Source organism: Metschnikowia bicuspidata, assembly GCF_001664035.1.
Source record: "Metschnikowia bicuspidata var. bicuspidata NRRL YB-4993 chromosome Unknown METBIscaffold_1, whole genome shotgun sequence".
Taxonomy (NCBI): Eukaryota; Fungi; Ascomycota; class Pichiomycetes; order Serinales; family Metschnikowiaceae; genus Metschnikowia; species Metschnikowia bicuspidata.
In genome coordinates this window covers 1732339-1754114 of record NW_017387731.1, presented here as the reverse complement: position 1 = coordinate 1754114, position 21776 = coordinate 1732339, and the positions used below count along the sequence as shown (strand labels likewise).

The following is a 21776-nucleotide window of genomic DNA, read 5'->3' as shown; positions in this document are numbered from 1 at the left end:
AAGAGCAAAAACAGAATAGGGCTAGATTGGAAGAGTATAGACCGGCATAGTAACGAGACTAGAACACGGACGAGGCCCGTATCAGTCACACAAGGCTTGAACCAGAGGAGAGAGACCTGAGCCATCAAGGGCGCACTGAAGACCAGGCGAGAAATTACCTGCCAAAGTCTGCCGAGAGCCGAACCATCAAGACTTGAATTGGAAGAGAGTCAAGTCTAACGCAGCCAGGAGTCGAAATTAGCAAGACTTTGGAAAAGCATCAAGTCTAAAGTTGTCAGGACTCGGAATTAGCAAGACCTGAACCCAAGCCTTGAATCGGAAACACCAGTCTGAATTTGCCAAGACTCGATTTCATCAAGAGTTGAGCCCAAGCCTTGAATCCAAAAGAGCCAAGTCTAGAGCTTTCTGGACTCGAAATCACCAAGACTTGAATCCGAAAGAGTCAGCTCAAACTCGCCAGGACTCATATCACCAAGACTTGAATCCGAAAGAGCCAACTTAAACTTGCCAGGAATCAAACTTGCCAGGACTCTTATCACCAATACTTGAATCCGAAAGAGTCAACTCAAACGGACTCATATCACCAAGACTTGGACCCAAGCCTTGCGTTAACCAACCCAAGCCTGGATCGAAGACCGGACGGGCCAAACTGCCAAGACACAAAACATCTAGGCCTGAGTCCATATCCGGCTCATCCAGCAGCACCCACCCAGACTCCCCGCATGACCGGTTTCGCCGAGCTGCTGACGTTCGGCAACGCGCTCTCGCTCCGCGTGGACGGCGCCATCGGCGCCATGTCGCTTTCGCCCAACGGCCGCGACGCAGTGTTGGCCGGCCGCAAAGGCCTTTTCATCATCGACTTGGACGACCCGTTCACGCCGCCGCGCTGGCTCCACCACATCACGTCGTGGGAGGTGGCGGACGTGCAGTGGCTGCCGCACCACGCCAAGCCGTCGTGGTGCGTGCTGACGCTGAACCAAAAGGCGTTGCTCTGGGACTTGCTGCGGCCGCACACGCACGCCATCCAGAACGTGCTCCACCGCCACACGCGGGCCATCACGGACATCCACTTCCACCCGCAGGACCCCGAGTTGCTAGCCACGTGCCTGATCGACACGTTTGTGTTCACGTGGGACATGCGCACGCCGCGGCGGCCCGTCAACAAGTACGCCGAGTGGCGGGCCGGCGCCACGCAGGTCAAGTGGAACTCCAGCAGCCCGCACCAGCTTGCGCTGAGCCACCACCACAGCTTCTACTTGTGGGACGCACGCAAGGGAGCGCTGCCGTTGTTGCGCGTGGACGGCGCCCACGGCGGCAAGATCAACGGGCTCGATTTCAGCGGCCACTGCGGCCGCGTGATCACCTGCTCCAACGACAAGAGCATCAAGTTCTGGGACACGCAGAGCTTGCAGGGCGACGTGCCGCGGCCGGCCATTGTGATCCACACGGACTACCCGGTGGCGCGCGCACGGCGGCTCCCGTTTGGCCAGGACAACTGCTGTGGAATCATGCCCGTGCGGGGCGGCGACAACGCGGTGCACGTGGTCAACTACAAGGCCGAGTACGGCCGTGCGCGGTCGCTCGGCGAGACCGTGCACATGGACGCGATCGCAGACTACTCGTTCCGAGGCCATGGCGGGCCGATGAAGGACTTCCTCTGGCGCCAGCAGCACGAGCACTACGAGGGCTTTGCGGCCAGACGGGCCTGGAAGGAGTACCAGTTGGTCACGTGGTCGCCGCTGGACTTCGACTTGCGCTTGTGGCCGCACGACAAGGCCGTGTACGACGTGGCCAACTACAACCCACTGCACCAGGTGCTCCTCGAGCTGTTTGTGGCGTCGCCCGACGACACGCCGCTCACGGCGCCGAGCCCGGCTTTGTCCAACGTGGGCACGCCGGACTCCGAGCCCACCGAGGCCGGCTGTCTTGCGAAGGGCTTGCTGATCAAGTACAACTCCTACGTGGTGGAGCCCGAGTCGTCGTTCGCGGACTTTGCCAAGGAGCTGGGCGGCGACATGCTCTCCCGCCTCGCGGGCTTCGTCATCAAGAAGTCCCACAAGAGCCTAGGCCGCTCGTCGCAGTTGAACCACTTGAGCTGGATCTCCGGCGTACGCATGGGGCGCCAGACCAAGGGTAAGTCTGCGGACGTGGATGGCGCCGCGCAGGAGGACCAGGGTCCCGCCAACCTCGGCGAGGAAATCAGTATAGTGGGCCACAAGTTCTCCAAGCTCCGGTTCGAGAAAATCTCGGTCTCCACCGGCCACATTGAGATCTCGTTGCGCGGTCCGCTTCCTGCCCTGGCGGAAGACGACACAGAAGATCTCGACCTGCAGCCGAAGCCTGTGAAGAGCGACAAGGAAAAACGTGACAGCGTGTCTGAAGTCTCCAACGCGGCAGGGCCGTCGGCCGCCAATGCAACCTCCCTGAGCTCGGCTCCTGCAACTGCGGGAAATGCCCCTTCCATCAACGCCAGCATGAATGCGAGCCTGGGTCTCAACACCGGTATCCCAACAAACCAGGGCACACGCCAAACCACGACTGTCCCTGTTTTTAACCCGGCAACAAGGCAAAGCGAGGCAGCCGCAACCACCCCTGCGCCTGTTTCAACAGATCAGGCTCCCGAACAAAAGCTTATCTTCATTCGGCTCGACGTCAGGTTTCCCAGGATGTACCCGTTTCTTGAGCCTCTCGAGTCAACACACACAGGCAAGAGGCGACTCAAGCACAAGAAGTCCAACCAAATCAGGTTCGAAATCGAAGAGACACATGAGCTCACAGCTGCTATGAAAAAAGAGATGTTGCGCAACCTCGATGAGATAGCGCATTTCTACTCCAATAAATACCACAAATACTGCCTCGAACCATGTTTGCGATACTTGATGGGCGAGAAAATTGACCTCGATGATTCCTTGATGATGGTCACACGCAGCGAGGATGAAGACGACGCCCTAGACGGCACAGAAAACAGCTTGGAAGTCGGCAACGAAAACTGGGTTGATGATTTGATCGACCAACACGAGGCCGCGGCTTCCTTTGCACGTGAGATGTCTGTTTCTGCGGACGAGGATGACGAGGATGCCGACTTGATCTTTGGAAATAATGACAAAATGTCCTCCAGCTTGGAACTGGCCAGACGGGTCCATAGCAACGAAGACCCCAAGACAGCAACGGGCACCCAGAACAAAATCAAACACGATTCAACGCCTTTGCCCAAGGGCTGTGGAGCTGTTTGGACGAGGTCTGGCGAGCTTGTATGTTTTTTCCTTCCAAAAATGAACGAGAGTGAAGCATCCAAGTCGTTACAGAAACTGAGCGTATTCAAGTTTACCGAGAATGGCTTTGGACTAAAAAGCACAGAGTCTCGACACACCCAAAGCCATCGTCAATCAACATCTCATATACTGACAACTCTGGCCACAGGTGTCTACATTCCTCCAGATACGGACAGTGGGACGGATCTCGAGAATACTGTTGAATCTGAGGATGACACCTTTTCCATGAAATCGGGCAGCTCTACCTCCTCAAGCGAAAGCTTCTCAAACGATTGGGATGAAATGTTGCAGGACGACATTCCGTCTGGCTCGCGGATACACGGACTATTCAGAGGCACTGTTGCTTTGGGTAGACGGATCCGGGTTGATGAAATTAATGGAAACTCCGCAAATAGGACTATTGGGGTAAAAGGATCCGCATACAAATCTTCGGCTGTGGATGAAACGGGACTGAAATCTACAAGGAAGGCAAAGAAGGGCAAACGTGGTATTTCTGTTGTTTCTATCATTGATTTCAAGCATCTTATTCCAGAAAAATATGAGCTTGCTTGTGACTACAGGGTTTTAGGAGACTCCCCCGAGGTACTTGCACGACACAATAGCGAAGTTGCTTTTCATCATGGCTACGAAGAAATCGGTAGCGTTTGGAGAATAGTCGAAATGCTTCTCGTGAAGGAGGTCAGGTTGAGAGACCTAACCGAGGTTGGAAAGGACTTTTTTCACGCACGTAGTGGAACAAGCTGCGATTTTTATTGGGGCAATCATCCTATGGGGCACGCCTGGATGATCAAAGAACTTTTTAACTATTTTGAAAAGAGAGGGAATCTGCAAATGCTTGCTATGCTTTCTTGTTTACTCTTTGAAAATCCTCTCAACATCCGAGCGAAAGATGATGGAGCACTCGACATCCCTATTCATACTCCATACCCATCGTTACCTCCCATGCCCTCTATAGCTCTGATGAGGGAACATGTTATCGTTTCATCAGAAGAGGCAAACACTGGAAATGAAAGCTCGAAAAGCGTGGGGACAGACAGGCATCGGTCTATCTCACGAAAGCCATCTATTATGAGCACTCATTTCTCCAGACCTATTTCTCCAGATTTCATGAGACGCAGTGAGTCTCCTTCCGCATTGGCGTCTCTGAAATACCCACCAGGCGGCTCCTACCAGCTCAGCTCACCGCCTTTGATGGATCCTTTTTCACAGGGTATAGCCCCTGACCGAAATGCGAGATCTTTCGAGAATTCAAAACTCTTTTCTCGCTTCTCCGCAAATGCTCGAAAAGGTAGCAAAGGCGTGCTCCATAAAGGAAGAAGCCTGATGGCGTTTCATGGTCATAGGGAGAAAGTCAAGCTACCACCACTGTACACGATAGAGATCAAAAATGTCGAGCTGCTAGATCTCTATGAGAACAAGTTTTCTGCGCATTTACTAGGAGGAATTGACCAGAATAAGATCATACAATACAGGGAGCAATACGCAGAAATGTTGTACACCTGGGGTCTTCCTTTGAATCGAATCAAAATATTGAAGTTCAACTATCCGCAAGGTTCTGCCAATACTCAAACGAACGCCGATTTCGACGTTCATGAGTGCTCGTATGGATCTCGATACAGAAAAGCATTCAGTAACAAGCAGCTGCTACTCACACCAATCACATCGATTCCGACGGCAAAGGAAATGCATGGAACACACAGAAGCGCAATGTACTTCAATACTGCGGCTACTGTGGGTTAATTATCTCAAAAAGAGTCGTTATTTGTACAAAATGTGAACATATCATGCACTCACATTGCGCAGCAGAGTGGTGGACACCAGAAAACACACACGATTTGCCTGAGGAATGTCCTACAGGCTGCGGCTGCTCGTGCATGGCAGGTGAGTCAAAGTAATAACACTATGGAATACGGGTTGGTGTGATTTGGTGTTTGAGAGTTTCATCCCATTCAGACACAAGCTTGTCCATGTATGCAATTACATCCTCAGCACCTGTGGGGTCAATTTCGGCTTTGTCAATGAATTCTTTACCCCAGCGATCGCACGAAGAGGCCAATTTCGCGTCTTGTTCCTTGTTATTTAATGCCACACAGACGGGTGAGTTTGCCGCAGTATACCCAGAGATGTTATGGATCTGGGAGCCCATGAATCTGGCCATGTAGAACATGAACATCATTCCATAATAGGTCAAGAAGTTCAAGTATTGGAAAAATGAGAAACTGGTGAAAATCCCTGGGTGCACCACGTACGAGAGGATTCCGTGTTCACTCTTCAACTTTTTATACGAGCCAGTGTGGATCAAATCGACCAAACGTTTAGATCCCTCGTAAGGTTCATGAGATTTGAGAAGTTGAAGGTCGTTGAACGACAAGTACTCAGGCCCTGACATAACTGAAGAGATCCAGATAATTCGGCCACCACCTGCCAAAAGTGCCTTGATTTTGTGCAAGAAATAGTATGGCCCAAAAGCATTTCCTTGGAAAACAAGTCCCATGTCGTCATCTGATTTCACGCCAATGCGCTGAATTTTGTACGTGGGAAAAGTGACAGCATCGAGCAAGTTGGTGAATATACACTGGAAGGCGGCAATCCAGTCGATACCACTATAACATCCCTGAGCAGCATTCACGAATACAAAATCTATATGTTGGAACTTCTTCTCCAAGTCATAGTAGGCACCAAGAATTGACACCATGTTCGTGAAATCCACAAGAAGATAGTCGAATTCAAGAAAACCGGTGCGGTGTGGTAACTTTTCTCTGGCATGTTTCTTGATTTTAGAGATCACATCCTGGACTCGGGGAAGCGTTCGGGATGTGACGACGATTGTAAGATTTGTCGATGGAGAAATCTCGTCAAGAAGCCTGTAAGCGATGTTGATACCGAGGTTTGAATTCGTGCCTGTGATGACTGCGACTTTGCCTTCTCTCATTTTGTATATGTGTTTTCACTAATTGACTCTCGAGCTGAACGATTAGATAGTGGTCAGCGTATGTGATATTTAAAGAGGTGGAAGTTTGTTTGGCCATGCACTGTGCATATACGGTAAACGACGTAAAGTAGTTCGCGCGCACGATGCATGGGGAATATGTAATATTGAAATATCATCTAGTTGCATGCAAAATATGAATGATTCGTTTCTAAATTCACCAAGAGAAATAGAGAGAGTTGGGTCATATATCTACTGGGTTTCCGGGAAGAAGCAAGAAACCTGGGCACTTATATATACGAAAAAGCAAAAAAATAACGACAACTGCAGGATTCGAACCTGCGCGGGCAAAGCCCAAAAGATTTCTAATCTTTCTCCTTAACCGCTCGGACAAGTTGCCTCTTTCGTGTCATTGAAGATTCCAGGTTGGTCTAGTTCATACTATGCCCTACCTGCATGGAACCCTCGCAGATATCCTGTAGACTGTTACACAGACTATGTAGGACTAACAATAAGAGAGGTTGAAGTATTTAGAATCTAGTCCTAGTTATCCTTGAGAGGATCACGCTTATTTAGCGCCAGTTCGTCTAGAACTATTACACGTTACTTTTATCCTTAAGGTTATAGTAATTGTCCCGAATACGCTCCCGTACTCCTATCCCCTTGTTCCCGTTCCGGCTTAAGACCGAAGTACCTGAAGGTAAGCCAAGCCTCTGAAGAAGACCTTGAGCATTCTACGAGACATCCAAGAGATACGATCCGACGATCTAGTTTACAACAATATTCGATATAACGTCCAATTAACGTTATATTGTGAAGGAATAACATCAAGATTAAATATATAACAGATGTGGAACTTCGATAGTCTCTTGAAAGGCTTAATATAAGCAGGGAACGCAAATCAACAGTATTGAATTATCCACAGGGACCTTTTAGATCTCGCACGGCGCCAGCGTATTTGGGAGCTGTTCAGAGGAGTTTATGTTACTTTATGGTTTTGTTCTTCGAATTAGATAAAATCACCTGCATATAACTATCTTCAAAGAGAAACATGAACAGTGTTTCACAAAGAACATCAAGATATCACACAAATTTTGTCCTAGCGTGCAATAATGGATCATGCTGGGACTGGCAGAAGGTTCTGAAATAAGTTAAAGATCTATGACTTCTATAAGATGCCTCCAAAATCACAAACAGACATACCACTTTGAGTTGCTTCGAACCCATATTTGAGGACCGTCCAGGCCATGATTATCGAATTGAGACGCCAGCACTAGATACTTATCTGGGAGCTGTTTGTATGTTTTTTTATGCCATATGTTATTCTATATTGTTGTCCATTTGACCAGAGGAAAGTCATCGGTCCTAAAAAACTACTTTTGTAAATCTGATTATAGAGAGCATGACATGTTCAGCTCATAATGTTTTCCATATTTTCGAGAGTGGACACGGTTTACTTTTTTGCGATCTAAGCTGTAGTTGATGCTGACGGACATGATTACGTTGCTAAGAGTCAAAACCAGCAAACGCATTCCTAGATTTGGTGACTGTTCATCTGATTCACTATATCAATGTCTTTTCAGCGAGTAATTGCATGCAAAAATCGAAGTGAACAGTGCGCATACCTTTGAAAGATTGTAGGTTTCAAACTTTCTTTGATGTTTCAGCATTTGCTGTAACGCGGGCACATGTCTCAAGTTTCATCTTCCAGCAAAGGACTGTTTCAGAAACCTGTGACTGAATCGAAACCTGCCATGTGTGAATATATGAAACACGTCTACGCGCTCGGCATGTTTCAGAAGTTTGCGCTGCCGCGAATTTCTGAAACGAGCAGGCACTGATGGGTTCGCGCGCAATATAGTTTGCAAGCACACACACCCCGCATTCACACATGTTGGTGCTTCACGCAAGAGAAGCATGGGCGATGCCGATGACCGCAGATAACCTGCGTTTTGAGTAGTCTCAATAAATACTGAGGCTATCGCTTTCTCAGACAATCGCTTTGAGCCACAGGACTTCATAATATATGAAAATGAGTTCCAGGAAAGTCGTGTTCAACATCAGCCGGTCATACGAGACAAAGCAGGTCTTGGGTGAAGGTGCTTATGGAGTGGTGGCGTCAGCAGTGCATAAGCCGACGGGCCTAACTGTGGCCATCAAGAAGATCGAACCTTTTTCGAAGACAATCGTGTGTCTTCGTACTATCCGGGAACTCCACCTATTGAATTTTTTTCGCAATCACGAGAACATTATTGGGTTTTACGATGTGCAGCGGCCCAAAGACTTTGAGTCGTTCAATGAGGTGTACTTGATCCAAGAATACATGCCCACAGACTTGCACAAGCTCAACCATTCGCTGGATATTCTGGACAAACACATCCAGTACTTCATTTACCAGATTCTTCGGGGATTGAAAACCATCCACAGCGCAAACGTGATTCACCGCGACCTCAAGCCCCTGAATGTGCTCGTAAATTACAACTGTGACGTGAAGATCTGTGATTTCGGCTTGGCCCGGATTATGGGGTCGACGATGCTGCCGCTAGAATCAAAACTCACCGAGTACGTCGCCACACGCTGGTACCGGGCGCCCGAAATCATGCTTCTGCAGTCGATGTACACTACTGCAGTTGACCTCTGGTCCGTGGGGTGCATGATGGCCGAGCTTTATTTGGGATACCCGCTATTTCCCGGAAAGGACTACAAGCACCAATTGCTCCTCATATTCCAATATTTGGGCACCCCGGAGGGCGAGGACTTGGAATGCGTCAAACTGCCCAGAGCAAGAGACTACATCCAGCTGTTGCCTCGGCAAAGAGCGGTCGATGTTTTCCTGTACTTCCACAACCATCCTCGCCGCATCCAGAGGTTCGGCACCGCGACCATAAATCCACTAGGGCTTGATTTGATGACGAGGCTCTTGACGTTTGACCCCGAGAAACGGATCACTGCCAGCGAAGCGTTGAAACATCCATACCTAGAGCAATACCACGACCCGTCCGACGAGCCCATCACTAAAGTGAAATTAGAGCCCGACTACTTGGACCAAAAAAGCAAAAGCGATCTCAGCATCGACGCGTTGAAAACATATTTGTATGACGCAATTCTCGAGATGACGCGGTCTCGTCTCAAATAGAGTGGTGGTATGATGAATGTATGATTTTCGACACAGGAGAGTAAGCCGCATTGAAGGGGGGATGATCTATAATTTCCCGGGTTGGAAGCTCCGGAAGCTGTGCTAAAGCGCAGGAAGCGTCTATATCTGATGTCGCCACGTTCAATATCTTAGCCACCGATCAGTCACGTATTGTGCCATTTTTGGACCTCATTTGCGGCTCGATACATAGTTTTAAACCTCGTAACTGTTTGACTATATCAAAACTACCTAGGTCAAGAACCGGAAGTCTTCTTTCACGGAAAGCCCGTCGTTTCCCTTGCCAAGCTCGCGCTCCCAGTTCATCGTACCATTTTCGATCGACTTGTTCAAAACGTGTAGTCTCCATCTCAAGGCAATGGCGCACAAGATTGCCAAAGCCAAGAACACTATGTTACATATGAAGGCAGTGGTGTAGCGGGGCGCAGAGGAGGACGAGTACAAATAGGCGTTCCAGATGGACGCCGAGTTTGATAAGCAATTCATCAACGAGAGCGCAATGGCTCTTTTCAACGGTGGCCTGGGACACGAGTTTGACATCCACGAAAGAATCGTGGTGAACGAGCAGTAGAGTGAAGGCACCATGATGACCATGGCAAAGTACCGTGCACCCGTGTTTAACGTTGCTACCGCAATTATGAACGAGATGATGGAAACCACCATTGGGCCGACAACATGCCAGAATCTCTCGCCTGTCTTATCTGCGTGGCGGGCCCAGAAAAACGTACTCACCACGGCAAGCAAATACGGGGGCGCTGTCAAACATAGAGTCACAACCTTACTGAAATTCAAGGTTTCCACAATGGAAGGAAAGAAATTGGTGACGCCACAGGCAGCCACCAACCACGAAAGAATCCCCACACAGGCCCACACCTTGATGTCGCTGATACATAATTTGAATGCACCCCAATACGTTTCTGTGTTGATGGAGTCCGAGTCATCCTCACCAATCTCAGCTCTGATTTTGTACAAAAGAACTTCCTTCTCGAGATCTGAAAGCATCCTAGAATTTTGGGGCATGTCAGGCAACACCCAGTAAGCCAAGGGCGCAATGCCGACGGTAATTGCGCCCTCGATGATGAACAACCATCTCCAGGACCGTAATCCCCTTACATAGTCCATATTCTCGATGATTCCTGCAGCAATAAGACCAGAAAAGGCACCCGAAAGCAACGAACCAGAATACAACAATGAGTTTCTGAGTGAGAGCTGGTTTCTTGTATACCAGCAGGACAAAATGTAGAGGGCACTTCCGAAAAAACCTGCCTCCACAAACCCCAAAATCAATCTTATCGCAAGCAAGCCTCCAAATCCCTGTACGGCTGCCGTGCAAGTGGAAACCGTTCCCCAAGAAACCATAATACAAGTGATGAAAACAGACGGTTTTTTGTACTTGTTCAAAAACATGTTTGCCGGGATCTGCATGAGGATGTACCCAACAAAAAGAATGGAGATGCAGATTTGATACTGGTTACCCTGGAGCCCCAAATCAGACTCCAAGCCCCCCAATCGGGCACTGGCGATGTTGTTTCTGTCCAAGTAATTCAAAATGTATAAGAGCACGAGCATGGGAATCAACCTGATGTCCACTTTGCGGGTGATTCTCCGATGCATGTCCTCGAGTTCTGCCTCGCTGAATTTTTGCAAGGACTCGGGCTTGGCCAATTCTTTTCTTTGTGAGTCTGCCGTCTCCACATGGCAAATTTGAGCCTTTTCTTCATCGGCTATAGAAATATTAGACATGGCTTTGTTGCTGCAAACACGAGTGTAGTGATTTTCGCTCTAGATGCGGTTGCTTCGAGAGACCAAAAAATGTGCTGTAGCTTTCCAGATCTTTGGGAAAAGGTAAATGTGAGTGAGATATTGGTTTTCCTCCCCAAAGGCAGATTACGGGCCTTATAAAGGGCATATTGCCAGTTGATTAATAGAGATCTGAGGGCGAGAATGCTGCAGGGCGTGCATGCCGTCCATAGTCAAAACCGCTGTATACAGGCCACATGGTGGGGTGCCTCCCAGAAGATAGGCCATTGCGCGTCGTGGGGGAAAGATCCGACTATAACCCAGATTTTTGGATGATGTGCAATCGCAGACTTCTTGTTGTATATAAGAAACTGACGGTATCCAGATCCAAACGGGTTTCAGTATGACTCCCTCGACCACTAGTGGTAAGAAACAGTAGTATGAGATTTGTGGAGCCATACTGTAATACGCCGTTTTGCATGCGGGCGTGGGGGAGCACGGAGAAACGCGTTGTGGATTCCGCGTGGAGGTGGGGGTCATATATGAATTGCCGTTTCGACTTGCCCCATGATCTGTGTACCGGGAAAAATATGGGGATTTCACGCAATTGCTAGTGTTTAGGATCTTGTGCATCCACCCTCTTTTGAAAATGGTGGAGGGGATCGGCACAAAGCTTATTATCATTGCTGCCAACGTGATTCTATAGCATATTGAGAGAAGCTTACACCCCCAAAAATCTGGGATTTTGACTGTTTCACTCTAACAAGTGGATCCACATCGGGGAAATCCATTGCCACATGCTGAAGAATCCTGGCTTCAGCTTCTCTTGCCTGCGGTGTGCATACAGACCCGTTGCACTGGCAGCGTATGGGGATAAGACTGGCGAAAGAATACTTCCGATTGAAAAAAAAAGAATCTTAAGTAGAAGGAACAAGTATTTTCTTCCGGTACTGCAAGCTATTCTTGTACGGTATCGTAATTCAGTATTTCTACCGAAAAGTCATTTAAAAGCTGAAAAGACTCTTCTGACAAAAATGAATGCGAAAATGACAAAAAGATGATAGCCTGCAATGACCAAGGAGAATGCAGAAACAAAGACAAACAGGAGTGACACACTAGAATGACATACAGCAAGACCAACCATGGCAAATAGAAAAAAAACTTAAAACAACTACCGTTTTTGAAAAACACCGCCTTTCTCAACTTTGGCCTGCTTTGCTGGTATTCGCAATTCCTATTAAAGACCCGCGGCACAAGCACCTCAGCAGAGCAAAGACAATTTCGTCTTTTCCCAGCAATTTTTTCCAGTCCGCAAGTAGCAGCCACTTTCTTGAAAACCAGACCTGGCTCCGTCAGCCAAGCACACCCAAAAATGCACACCTCCCAAAAAAACAAACATGGCTAATTTCCCACGGCCAGCCTGCGTACGCGAGCACCGCGTCACGTGACACGCAGTGCGACCCCCAGGGTAGTACTAAACCACCAGAACCACCAGCTGATCTGGCTTCACCGCTTCACCACACCCCATATTCTTGCCGTATCCTACCATATTTCATCAAAGTACAAAGTTACAAAAAGCCACGAACCGCAAGATCTATAAATGCCACTAAACCACCAACACGGCAAGTCCGCACATCCAGATCAAGGCCCTTTTCCGGGCTCGCCACAATATGTGGCGCGTTCTCTGTCTGCCACACTAGCCGCCAGAGCTGCAAATCCACAAACTGAAAATAGCCTGGATCTCCAAACCCACGCCGTTTTGCTGCCTGACGAAGATGACGTCATGGACGACTGTGCTGCCGGAGCCAGCGTGCTACATTCTGCGCACCCGGGCTCCGAAAGCGAACATTACGGCACAACGCCTGCCGAATACCCCGAATCCGGGCCCGAAGACGCACACGCCGGATATTCCGATACCGGGGACCACACCGGTACTTCTTTGGATCCGCTGGCCCGCGGGGCGGGGGAGCTGGACGAGGCACAAACGGCGTTTGCCGCCGGGTCACGTGACACCGGCCTAGGCATCCGCCGTGTGCCCCCGGGGCTGGAAGGGGGCATCGATGATGGAGACGAGAATGACGACGACGACGATGACGACGAAGACGAAGACGAAAACGACGAAGACGAAAACGACGAAGACGAAAACGACGAAGACGAAAACGACGAAGACGAAAACGATGATGATGATGACGATGACGATGACGATGACGACGACCTTGACAACGACGACGCCGCCGACGAGCTCTTTGGGCTCATGTCCGGAGGCACGCGGAGGCCCGATTTTCTCCGGGATTTAATGGAGCGCAACCGCGCCGGCAGCGGCGCATCGCACCCCCATGGCATCCTCGAGGTCATGCTGCGGCTTGTAGACGGGTTTGAGGGCCCCACCTTTGGCCGCCAGCACTCCGAGTTCGATGCCTTGGTCAGCAACATCTCGCAGCGTGATGACACGTATTTGATCCTCGAAAGCATCAACGAGCTCTCCGAGAAGTTGCTCATGATGGACGGCATGACCGCCGAGCGCGTGATCCGGCCAAATCAGCTTGCTCGCGCGCTCGTAGACATTCTCAACGACCCAGCCTTGGTGGAGGACCTCGAGCTCCACTTGGTCACGTGCCGCTGCCTCTACAACTTCATCGAGGTGAACGCGGACTTCATCAATGACGCGCTCAATTGCGAGGCAGTGGAGACGCTTGTGGCAAAGCTCTTGGAAATCGTGTATATTGACTTGACCGAGCAGTGTCTCCAAACGTTGGAGATCATGTCGCGCGACAAGGGAGCCCATTCACTCATATTGGCGAGCGACGGCTTGCGGGCTTGTTTGCAGAACCTTGACTTCTTGACGATGCACTCGCAACGGAAGTGCTTGCAGATCGTTGCGAATGCGTGTGAGGATATCCTGGCAGTGTATTTCGACTTTGTGCTGGACCAGTTCCAGAACTTGGTCAATGTGGCCGAACACCACGACGACGCCACAGTGAAGAAGAGTGCGTGGCTTGGCGTCTCGCGCATCATTGACAGCTTCAAGGACAAGCCAGACTTCTTGGAAAAATTGTTTTCGAACGACGTCCTTCTTCGTCACATGTTGAGTGTGATTTGCGACTCCTGTAACCCCTCGAACACTGATGTTGGCCTCAACTTTCACTCCATGATATCGTTGCTTAAGTCGCTTATCATTCTCATCTCCACTTCGGTGAAGATCTCGAGCCTTCTTCTTCATTTGGGCATAGGTGACTACATCAAAAGCTCTCTTGACAAGTTCAAAAAGAATGATGACACGAAAACGCAACACACTGCTGAAATCTCAATTGAAGCGATGATATCCTGCTCAAAGGATCTCTTGTCATTATTTTTGCACGTCATTGCCTATTTATCACCCATAACCTATTCACCCAAGGACACTCCGTTCTTGCCTGACGACGAGAAAATAAGCCAAACGAAGAATCGAATTAATTACGACAGAAACTTGCTGTACAGGAATGAAGATGCAGATGCTTTTCGGAATTTCACAAATCAAGTGTGGCCTGTCTTGATCGGTTCTTTCCAGGCCACCATGGACTACTCGATCAGAAAACAAGCGCTCATATGCCTTTCTCGAATGGTCTCTTTTGCTGATCCCGAACTGTTTGGCAAAAGAGACATGGACTCTTTGTTCGGCATACTTACTTCTATTGTCAGCAGCGGAAAAAAAGTTGTCTCTGATGCATCTGTGACTCCCTCATTGCAAGAGCGGTCTATGAACGGGTCTGTTTTATTGCTACTGGGTGCTTGTGTGGTGACACACAACATATTATTGAAGTCTCAGCTATCTTGTGTTCCTATCCTAGAGAGAGAAGGTGTTTTCAGTGACTTGGCTCAAATTTCTGAGTCTTTGCGAGCTGCAGGGCTACACGCGCCTGATAGCATTGTCAATGATAAAGCTGAAGGAGAGGTAAGATTTAGTCGGTTAGCGAACGTTTATCAGCAGAAATTTGCTGATAGAGAACTCGTGGATCTTAGTCTGCGTATGGAGCTTACTTCAATTTTGAAGTACTTGGAATCCGTGGCAGTGGCCATCAATCACTTTCGAGAGGAATTTTCCCAGTTGGGAGATAGTCTTACCTCGGAAAACAATAAGCTTGCACTGATTGTAAACACGCTAAAAGTTGCAGTGTCAAACTCTGCTTACACCTCCGATGATTGGAACTCGCTTTGGTCTAATCTAGGAGAAGCTTTGAGTTCAAGCGAAGGCGGTATCTCGAGCTTTGAGTTATGTTCACTGGGTCTCTTGAACCAACTTACACAATTGTTTCAAAGTCAAACTCATTCGGAAAGTTACAAAGATACAGCCACAAAAACTTTCATTCAGGCTTTTTACAAGGAAAGCAATAAACTTGAAAAACTCATAGCTCTTCTTCAAGACTCATTGACACGCGCCGAATCTTTTGAGGTAACGTCAAGCGGTGTCACGAATCCCAGTGGTACTGAGAGTGGCTTTGCATCCTTGGCTAAGCAAATTAAGATCAAACTAATCCCAGAAGATGAACCTAATGCTTCTGTAGCTCGGGACTCAATTATTGTTTCAGTGCATGCCATTGCGACCTTCAAAGCTATTGAAAAATTCTTGAAACAGAGAAACTTTTTCTCAGGATTGGCAAGAAATATTGAAACTAACTCAGAACGAAGCCTGCCTGAAAACGCGGAGGACATTCCAGAAACCGAGTTTGTAATTGATGGCTCACGTATTTCCAAAGAATCAACAGTTTTTGGTACTGTGTTCAGGTCGTTACACAAGTCATCTCTAAAAAAGGTTGAACCTTTTGACATATGGGTAAAGCCACACGAAGTATACTACAGATCGTCCACAAATGATAATGTTGATGTTGCTGCTCCCGAGGTTGAAGATTTTAAACCAATAGACCCCAACACAAAGGTGCTTTTAGATCTTTTGCGCACATTTTTTAAGATAAATGAGTCTGTGGAAAAATCAAAGAAGTATAAAGCCCTTCCTGCTGAGGTATTCATGAATTGGAAGTTGACTGTGAAACTAAACAGACAGTTGGAAGAACCATTAATTGTCGCAAGCGGGTCTATGCCTTCTTGGACAATCGCCACAACGAAAAATTATTCATTCGTGTATCCGTTAAACACGAGAATGTTCTTTTTGCAAAGTGTTTCATTTGGTCATTCACGCTTGATCCATACTTGGAATAGCCGCGCAATCAAAGACAAGGCAGACAGTGGTAATGATAGCACTTCAGGATCCAATGGCAGCTTGCTGCTTGGAGCCCCCATGAGAACAAAAGTTAGACTATCAAGAGACACAATCTTCAAAGGTGCGATCAAGGTTCTTCAGCAGTACGGACTGCTGCCAACTATTCTTGAAATTGAGTATTACGATGAAGTTGGTTCTGGCTTAGGTCCAACATTGGAGTTTTATGCATCGGTCTCTAAGGCATTTTGCAAAAAGGAATTGCTGATGTGGCGGCATAGTGAAATCGATGGTGTGTATGCGGCCAGCACCCAAGGTCTATTCCCATCGCCTATCAGTGTGATGGGGAACGACGAGAAAGAAAGAAAAGTGTTGTTCCTCTTCAATATGCTTGGGGTCTTTGTTGCCCGTGCGTTGCTCGATTCAAGAATCATCGACTTCAACTTCAACACGTTGTTCATTTCACTCATTCAGGACCCTCACTTCCTTGACGATATCTTTATGAACAAAAAAGACGTGTCCGAGATGATTGAAGTTCTCCGGGACGTTGATCTGGATTACGCAAGAGGAATGCAATATTTGACCAAATTCTTGTATGATTTCAGAGGGACGCCAGATGATGACCGTGTTGAATTTGATGGAACTGAATTATCGGACTTATCGCTTTACTTCACTGTTCCCGGCTACGCAGATATTGAACTCGTCGAGAATGGAAGTAACATTGCCGTGACGCCGCAAAACCTTGAATCGTACATAAGGAAAGTCACCGAGCATTTGTTGTTGGGTGGGATTGGAAAGCAGGTGCAGTCTTTCAGAGAAGGGTTCACGTCTGTATTCCCCATCGAATCTTTGTCTATCTTCACAGCAAAAGAGCTCAAAGAAATATTCGGAAGTGGCGAAGAAGATTGGTCACGACAGACCATTTCTACGTCAATCAAGGCAAACCATGGCTTCTCTCAAGACTCAAGAGCCATAAATATGCTTGTGAATGTTCTTCAGGAACTTGACTTATCTGAAAGACGAGACTTTCTACAATTCTTGACCGGTTCACCAAGGCTTCCTATTGGGGGATTCAAGGCAATGCGCCCCGAGTTCACTGTGGTTAGAAAACACCCAGACGCTGGACTTTCAGGAGATGATTACCTTCCTTCTGTTATGACTTGTGCAAACTACCTCAAGCTCCCAGACTACAGCCTGGAGCACCTATTGAAGACTAAACTCTTACATGCGATCCGCGAGGGTGCTGGTGCTTTCCACTTGTCATAGGTTCTCGGACCTGCAACCAGTATCTGGAAGTAGCACTAACAATTGAGAGTGCAAAGAAGTATAAGTCCAAATTTAAGCGTTTCAGTATTAAGGAGAACATGGGAGATATATGATGTGACGAAATTTTAATTAAAATATGAATGGAACAAATACGCTTCGGCATTTTAAGTGCTGTATTTCCAGGATAGCGGGCGTGCACAGTGACTTTGACTTCTGACCTGCACCAGCACTCCACTCAACACAATCTCCAATATTGCGCCTTCCTTACAATCAACAAAACGATTGCCATGTCCGTCACTCTTAACGAAATCGTGAGTAGCTTGGTGGAAACTGCCCCTACTGGCGAGATAAACGAAGTGAAGGCCGATTTGCTTGCTCTTGCTTCCGATGAGAACCGTGCAACAATCAACGATGCCTTGGATAGTCAGATAGATCAAAATGGCCTTATTGTTTCGGGGGAATTGATTGCAAGCAAACTAAACAAGGACCCCTCGTCTTCGAAATACTGGGACTACATTGAAAAAAGAAAGTTTAATGTTGACTTGGACTCTAAGAAGGCCATTGACATCGAGTCCGCAGAGCCTGGGGTGGAGTACCCCAGCTATTTCGATAAGCTCGTTGAGTTGCTAAAGCAGTATGGAGAGGATCACTATCCTTCCGAATATGCATTTTCTGTTATTCCGGAACTGGCAAGTTCAGTCAAAATCGTCATAATAGGACAAAAGTTGAACAAGAATAATTTCTACACTGGTATCTGGAAATCTGTTTATTCTGTGGACAGTGAAGGCACCATTGAAGGCAGCGTAAAGTTGGATATTCACTACTACGAGGAAGGCAATGTGAGGCTTGAGTTCGATGAGGCCACGCCTACCAGCCTGATTAAAGAGGTGTCTGCGTCTGCTATTGTGAACGTCATCAACAAGGCCGAGAACGAGGCGACAATGAAAATCCTAGGCGACTTTACATTGTTGAACCAGAAGTACTTCAAGAACTTGAGGAGATTGTTACCCGTGACCAAACTGAAGATTAACTGGGGAAAGGCGATCGGGGCCTATAGATTGGGCTCTGATGTAGTAAACAAGAAATGAGGACGTCTCCCAAATCGAGCATATATATGAATCAGCTATCTTTCAAGGATCTGTAGCGCTCTCTATACTTGAGATAATACAAGGGCTTTGCACCCCAACTACCGGAGTTTAAAAAGGGTCATCACCACGAAAAACACAGCCAATAACACCATTACTATGCGAGTCAAACTGGCATTTCTGCTCATGACAGTCTGCAAGTCTCCACTGGTTCGTTTCACCTTTGTCCACAACTGGCCAAAACTATCGTTTAGAGAGTCTAAAGTCAGCATTTCCAGCTGAACCCGGCCGTGAATATCTCTATCCACGGTGGTTCGGAATTGCTGTAGTGTTTGGGAAAGCTGGTCAAAACGCTGGTTATTTTGCTCCTCTCTATGGCCGTATAAATTTGACATGCTATGTGTGGGTTTGAAGGTGGGCTTATAGTGAATGACTTGAGTCGAGACGTAGCTTCCAAAATGGGCCACCCTGTGCAGGTCATTGGACGATTGCCATGAAATTCCATCCCACGGTTGCATCAAGTAAGGTCATTCTATGTGATTTAATTTCTGTTCAAAACTAGTCATAAGACCGATATAGCGGGGCTCCTTCTTATATATGTCTTTTCATGGAAGAAAAGTTTTTGCAGAACTTTGACACTTTTTTCCCGCATAGTAGTATGATGTATCGACCGTTTTATTCCTTAAACCTGGAAAGGGATAAGTCTTGATAAATATGTCAAAGCTGAACAAACAGCAAGTTAGACCCATAAGTCACGTTTGAAGACATCACTCAAGGCGGCGAGATTGCGGCCCATTTCTCAATGTCAAGGTGAACATCAGAGAACTAATTTGGGGCCAGGACCTGATTCATGTCAAAATGATGACACTCATATATAGTTCCATATAAGCCTTATTTTTGTAAACCCGGATATTATGGCGACACAGGTGACCAGAAATTAACCTATGCAAGTCTCGTCAACTGTTCCCTAAATGCTATAGTGAGCCTCGGCTCATATTTTAAGGATCAAAAAATGGAATAACTAGATGATTCTCAGAAATTCATGTTGAGTTCAAGCTCGAAGTGTAGGTTTGGCATCCGTTATTGCCCGAAGGGATTTGATTCAACCAACGTTTGACGCAAAAAAGGGATTCACAAAAAGTAATATTCAGGTTCTCAGACAAAATCTGAAGTCGGAATCTCGCGTGAATGCCCAAAAAAGATGATCATCTGAAATGAGAGGGCTTAAATACAAGGCAGCGGCAATCAAAGAAAACAGTCGTTGTGGATACAAATTCTCAACTAGCATCGTGAAAAACCAGTAGAAGCTATGTAATTCGAACCCTTGAGAGCTCACCAAGCTGACAAAAATTATTCAAAAAAAATCATGGATGTTCAACATTTTCTAGATTCCGGTTTCAAAATGCTCGTTTATCACACACTTCTTATTCAGGTATTAAAATCACTAAAACAACGAAATTGATCATGTTCGTGACGGTGACATCACACAATTGCAAAAAAAGTCTCCAACTTTAACTCTTAAACAGTGTTTAAAACAATCTGTGAGCCCTCCTTTTCTAGCATGTTGACATCATCAAACAATTGACATCACCCACTTCTGTAGTTTTGACTCTGCGGGAACGACGTCTGTGGCCGATATGAGCTCTGTGGATATTGCTGGCCTGCACCAGTATACTCATTCGGTCTCTCTCCACCATAATTGGCGCCGTTGCCAAAACCAGCACTTGTGGGCTGCTGTTCCAAGTAATTCCCATAGACAGGCAATTGCTGAGCTTGGTTGCCAGGTTGGCTTGGAGAAGGGCCCGTGGCTTGGTGTTGATGCTGAGCTTGCGATTGCTGAGGGTATTGCAGCTGTGCATGTGCGGGATATGGAAGCGAGTAGTTCAGCTGCATGTTTTGTCTCTGGGAAATCATGTTGTCAATCAGACTATTGTATATCTTTGTTTCTGTGTTCATTTGGTCGTTCAATGCACGGAGCTCGTCCCTCCGAGAGCTGTGTTTCTCAATAAGCTGAGCCAAAACTGGCTTCAAGGGCACGATGCTATTATATAGTTCCGTGACCTCTTCCTCCAGCACCGTGTTTGGATCCATCGAAAGAAGGGCCAAAAGCCTGTCAACTTTCTTAGATTCTATCTCCATTAGGGCAGTCTCGAGCTTGTGTTCCCTTGCGAGCTCCTCAGGTGTTTTTGACACCACAGGTGAAACATAATTGAGTGGAAAAATCCCAACTTTTCCGGTGGGCAAAGACCCCCTCCACCAGTCTCGATATACGGACTCAATCACAGTGATCACGTCGCCTTTTCGAAATGAGAGCTCGTCTGGCTCATATGAGATCAAGTCGTACAATGCCACGACCTTCTTGACACTAGCAATTGTGACGGTGTCTGGGTCGTTTTTTGTCCCTGAGCCACCAATACTACCGGCATGATCCTCTTGAGCGCTGCTGTATGAAGCGCTACTTTTGTGCTGGTTTCCATCCTTTTCACCGGCCTGAAGAGGGGAAGGAAGTGGCTTTGAGTCCAAGTACAGTTTACGGATGCTTTGCTCGCGTTCGTATTCTTGCACAGACAACTTGAGCGCCCTTTCAAGCTCCAAATCTTCGTTTTTGCGGTCTTGCGTTGTCATTTCTGTCTTTGCAGGCTTGCTCGGGGGCGACTTCAAGTACTGCAGGTATTTTGACTGAACGGTGGCGTAGGCATCAGAAACGGCCTTCAACGATGGATCCTTTTTGAACGACTTGTCGAGCTGCTCAATGACCTCGGCGATGCGGAACTTGAGTTCCTTGTGCACTTTCCTATCGGCCAATCTGCTCAACAAACAGTCCTTCAAAAACAGCAGCGAAGCGATTTCTTGTTGCATACGAGACCCACAGTTTTCGCCCATTGCCACAAGAAGCGTTAGTGCTCGGAGAACGATGTTGGCGTCTTTTTGGCCGAGCCTGCCCCGGACGAGCTTGATGGCGGCTGGAATATTTGTTTCTGGGTCCGACAGAATCGTGTCACAAACATCTAAAATATGCTGCCAGTTGTCAGCGGTCAAGGCGGGATCCGTAGCTGTGATTATCTGCAGTTCAAGCGTCATTATTTGGAGAATTTGCTGATTTTGGCGGGGTATCTTGTTGGTTTGGAGGCACAGATTG

At 47.6% G+C, this 21776-nt stretch overlaps 8 protein-coding genes and 1 non-coding gene across 9 annotated transcripts; 4 read left to right on the top strand and 5 right to left on the bottom strand.

Annotated features, from left to right (window-relative positions):
- Positions 1 to 722: 722 nt before the first annotated feature.
- On the top strand, positions 723 to 5167 carry METBIDRAFT_76273 (uncharacterized protein; the record flags this gene model as incomplete). Its single annotated transcript, XM_018858502.1, has 4 exons — positions 723 to 1814; positions 1950 to 2401; positions 2567 to 4902; positions 4953 to 5167. 4 exons carry the CDS (start codon positions 723 to 725, stop codon positions 5165 to 5167), a joined length of 4095 nt encoding a protein of 1364 aa, XP_018713695.1.
- ERG27 (3-keto-steroid reductase) lies at positions 5093 to 6296 on the bottom strand. Its single transcript, XM_018853711.1, has one exon. The coding sequence runs from the start codon at positions 6202 to 6204 to the stop codon at positions 5173 to 5175; it is 1032 nt and encodes a 343-aa protein (XP_018713694.1). The 5' UTR covers positions 6205 to 6296; the 3' UTR covers positions 5093 to 5172.
- Positions 6297 to 6519: 223 nt separating this feature from the next.
- METBIDRAFT_t7 lies at positions 6520 to 6601 on the bottom strand. Its single transcript has one exon. It is a non-coding gene; the product is annotated as a tRNA-Ser (tRNA).
- A 1632-nt stretch (positions 6602 to 8233) lies between these two features.
- CEK2 (Cek2p) lies at positions 8234 to 9337 on the top strand (the record flags this gene model as incomplete). Its single annotated transcript, XM_018856575.1, has 1 exon — positions 8234 to 9337. The coding sequence occupies one exon, from the start codon at positions 8234 to 8236 to the stop codon at positions 9335 to 9337; it is 1104 nt and encodes a 367-aa protein (XP_018713693.1).
- METBIDRAFT_29735 (uncharacterized protein) lies at positions 9217 to 11228 on the bottom strand. The gene has a single exon (XM_018855469.1). The coding sequence runs from the start codon at positions 11096 to 11098 to the stop codon at positions 9587 to 9589; it is 1512 nt and encodes a 503-aa protein (XP_018713692.1). The 5' UTR covers positions 11099 to 11228; the 3' UTR covers positions 9217 to 9586.
- Positions 11229 to 13349: 2121 nt separating this feature from the next.
- Positions 13350 to 17552, top strand: METBIDRAFT_38138 (putative ubiquitin-protein ligase; the record flags this gene model as incomplete). The annotated part of the gene is made up of 1 exon (XM_018856960.1): positions 13350 to 17552. The coding sequence occupies one exon, from the start codon at positions 13350 to 13352 to the stop codon at positions 17550 to 17552; it is 4203 nt and encodes a 1400-aa protein (XP_018713691.1).
- Positions 17553 to 17839: 287 nt separating this feature from the next.
- Positions 17840 to 18640, top strand: METBIDRAFT_36852 (uncharacterized protein; the record flags this gene model as incomplete). The annotated part of the gene is made up of 1 exon (XM_018856789.1): positions 17840 to 18640. The coding sequence occupies one exon, from the start codon at positions 17840 to 17842 to the stop codon at positions 18638 to 18640; it is 801 nt and encodes a 266-aa protein (XP_018713690.1).
- Positions 18641 to 18738: 98 nt separating this feature from the next.
- Positions 18739 to 19032, bottom strand: SFT1 (Sft1p; the record flags this gene model as incomplete). Its single annotated transcript, XM_018856499.1, has 1 exon — positions 18739 to 19032. The coding sequence occupies one exon, from the start codon at positions 19030 to 19032 to the stop codon at positions 18739 to 18741; it is 294 nt and encodes a 97-aa protein (XP_018713689.1).
- A 1192-nt stretch (positions 19033 to 20224) lies between these two features.
- On the bottom strand, positions 20225 to 21718 carry HSE1 (ESCRT-0 subunit protein; the record flags this gene model as incomplete). Its single annotated transcript, XM_018856451.1, has 2 exons — positions 20225 to 21021; positions 21097 to 21718. 2 exons carry the CDS (start codon positions 21716 to 21718, stop codon positions 20225 to 20227), a joined length of 1419 nt encoding a protein of 472 aa, XP_018713688.1.
- Positions 21719 to 21776: the final 58 nt, after the last annotated feature.

What these genes read in the sequence shown, in the direction of transcription:
- METBIDRAFT_29735 (XM_018855469.1), bottom strand. Translation starts at nt 11,098, where the DNA reads ATGTCTAATATTTCTATAGCCGATGAAGAAAAGGCTCAAATTTGCCAT.
- ERG27 (XM_018853711.1), bottom strand. Translation starts at nt 6,204, where the DNA reads ATGAGAGAAGGCAAAGTCGCAGTCATCACAGGCACGAATTCAAACCTC.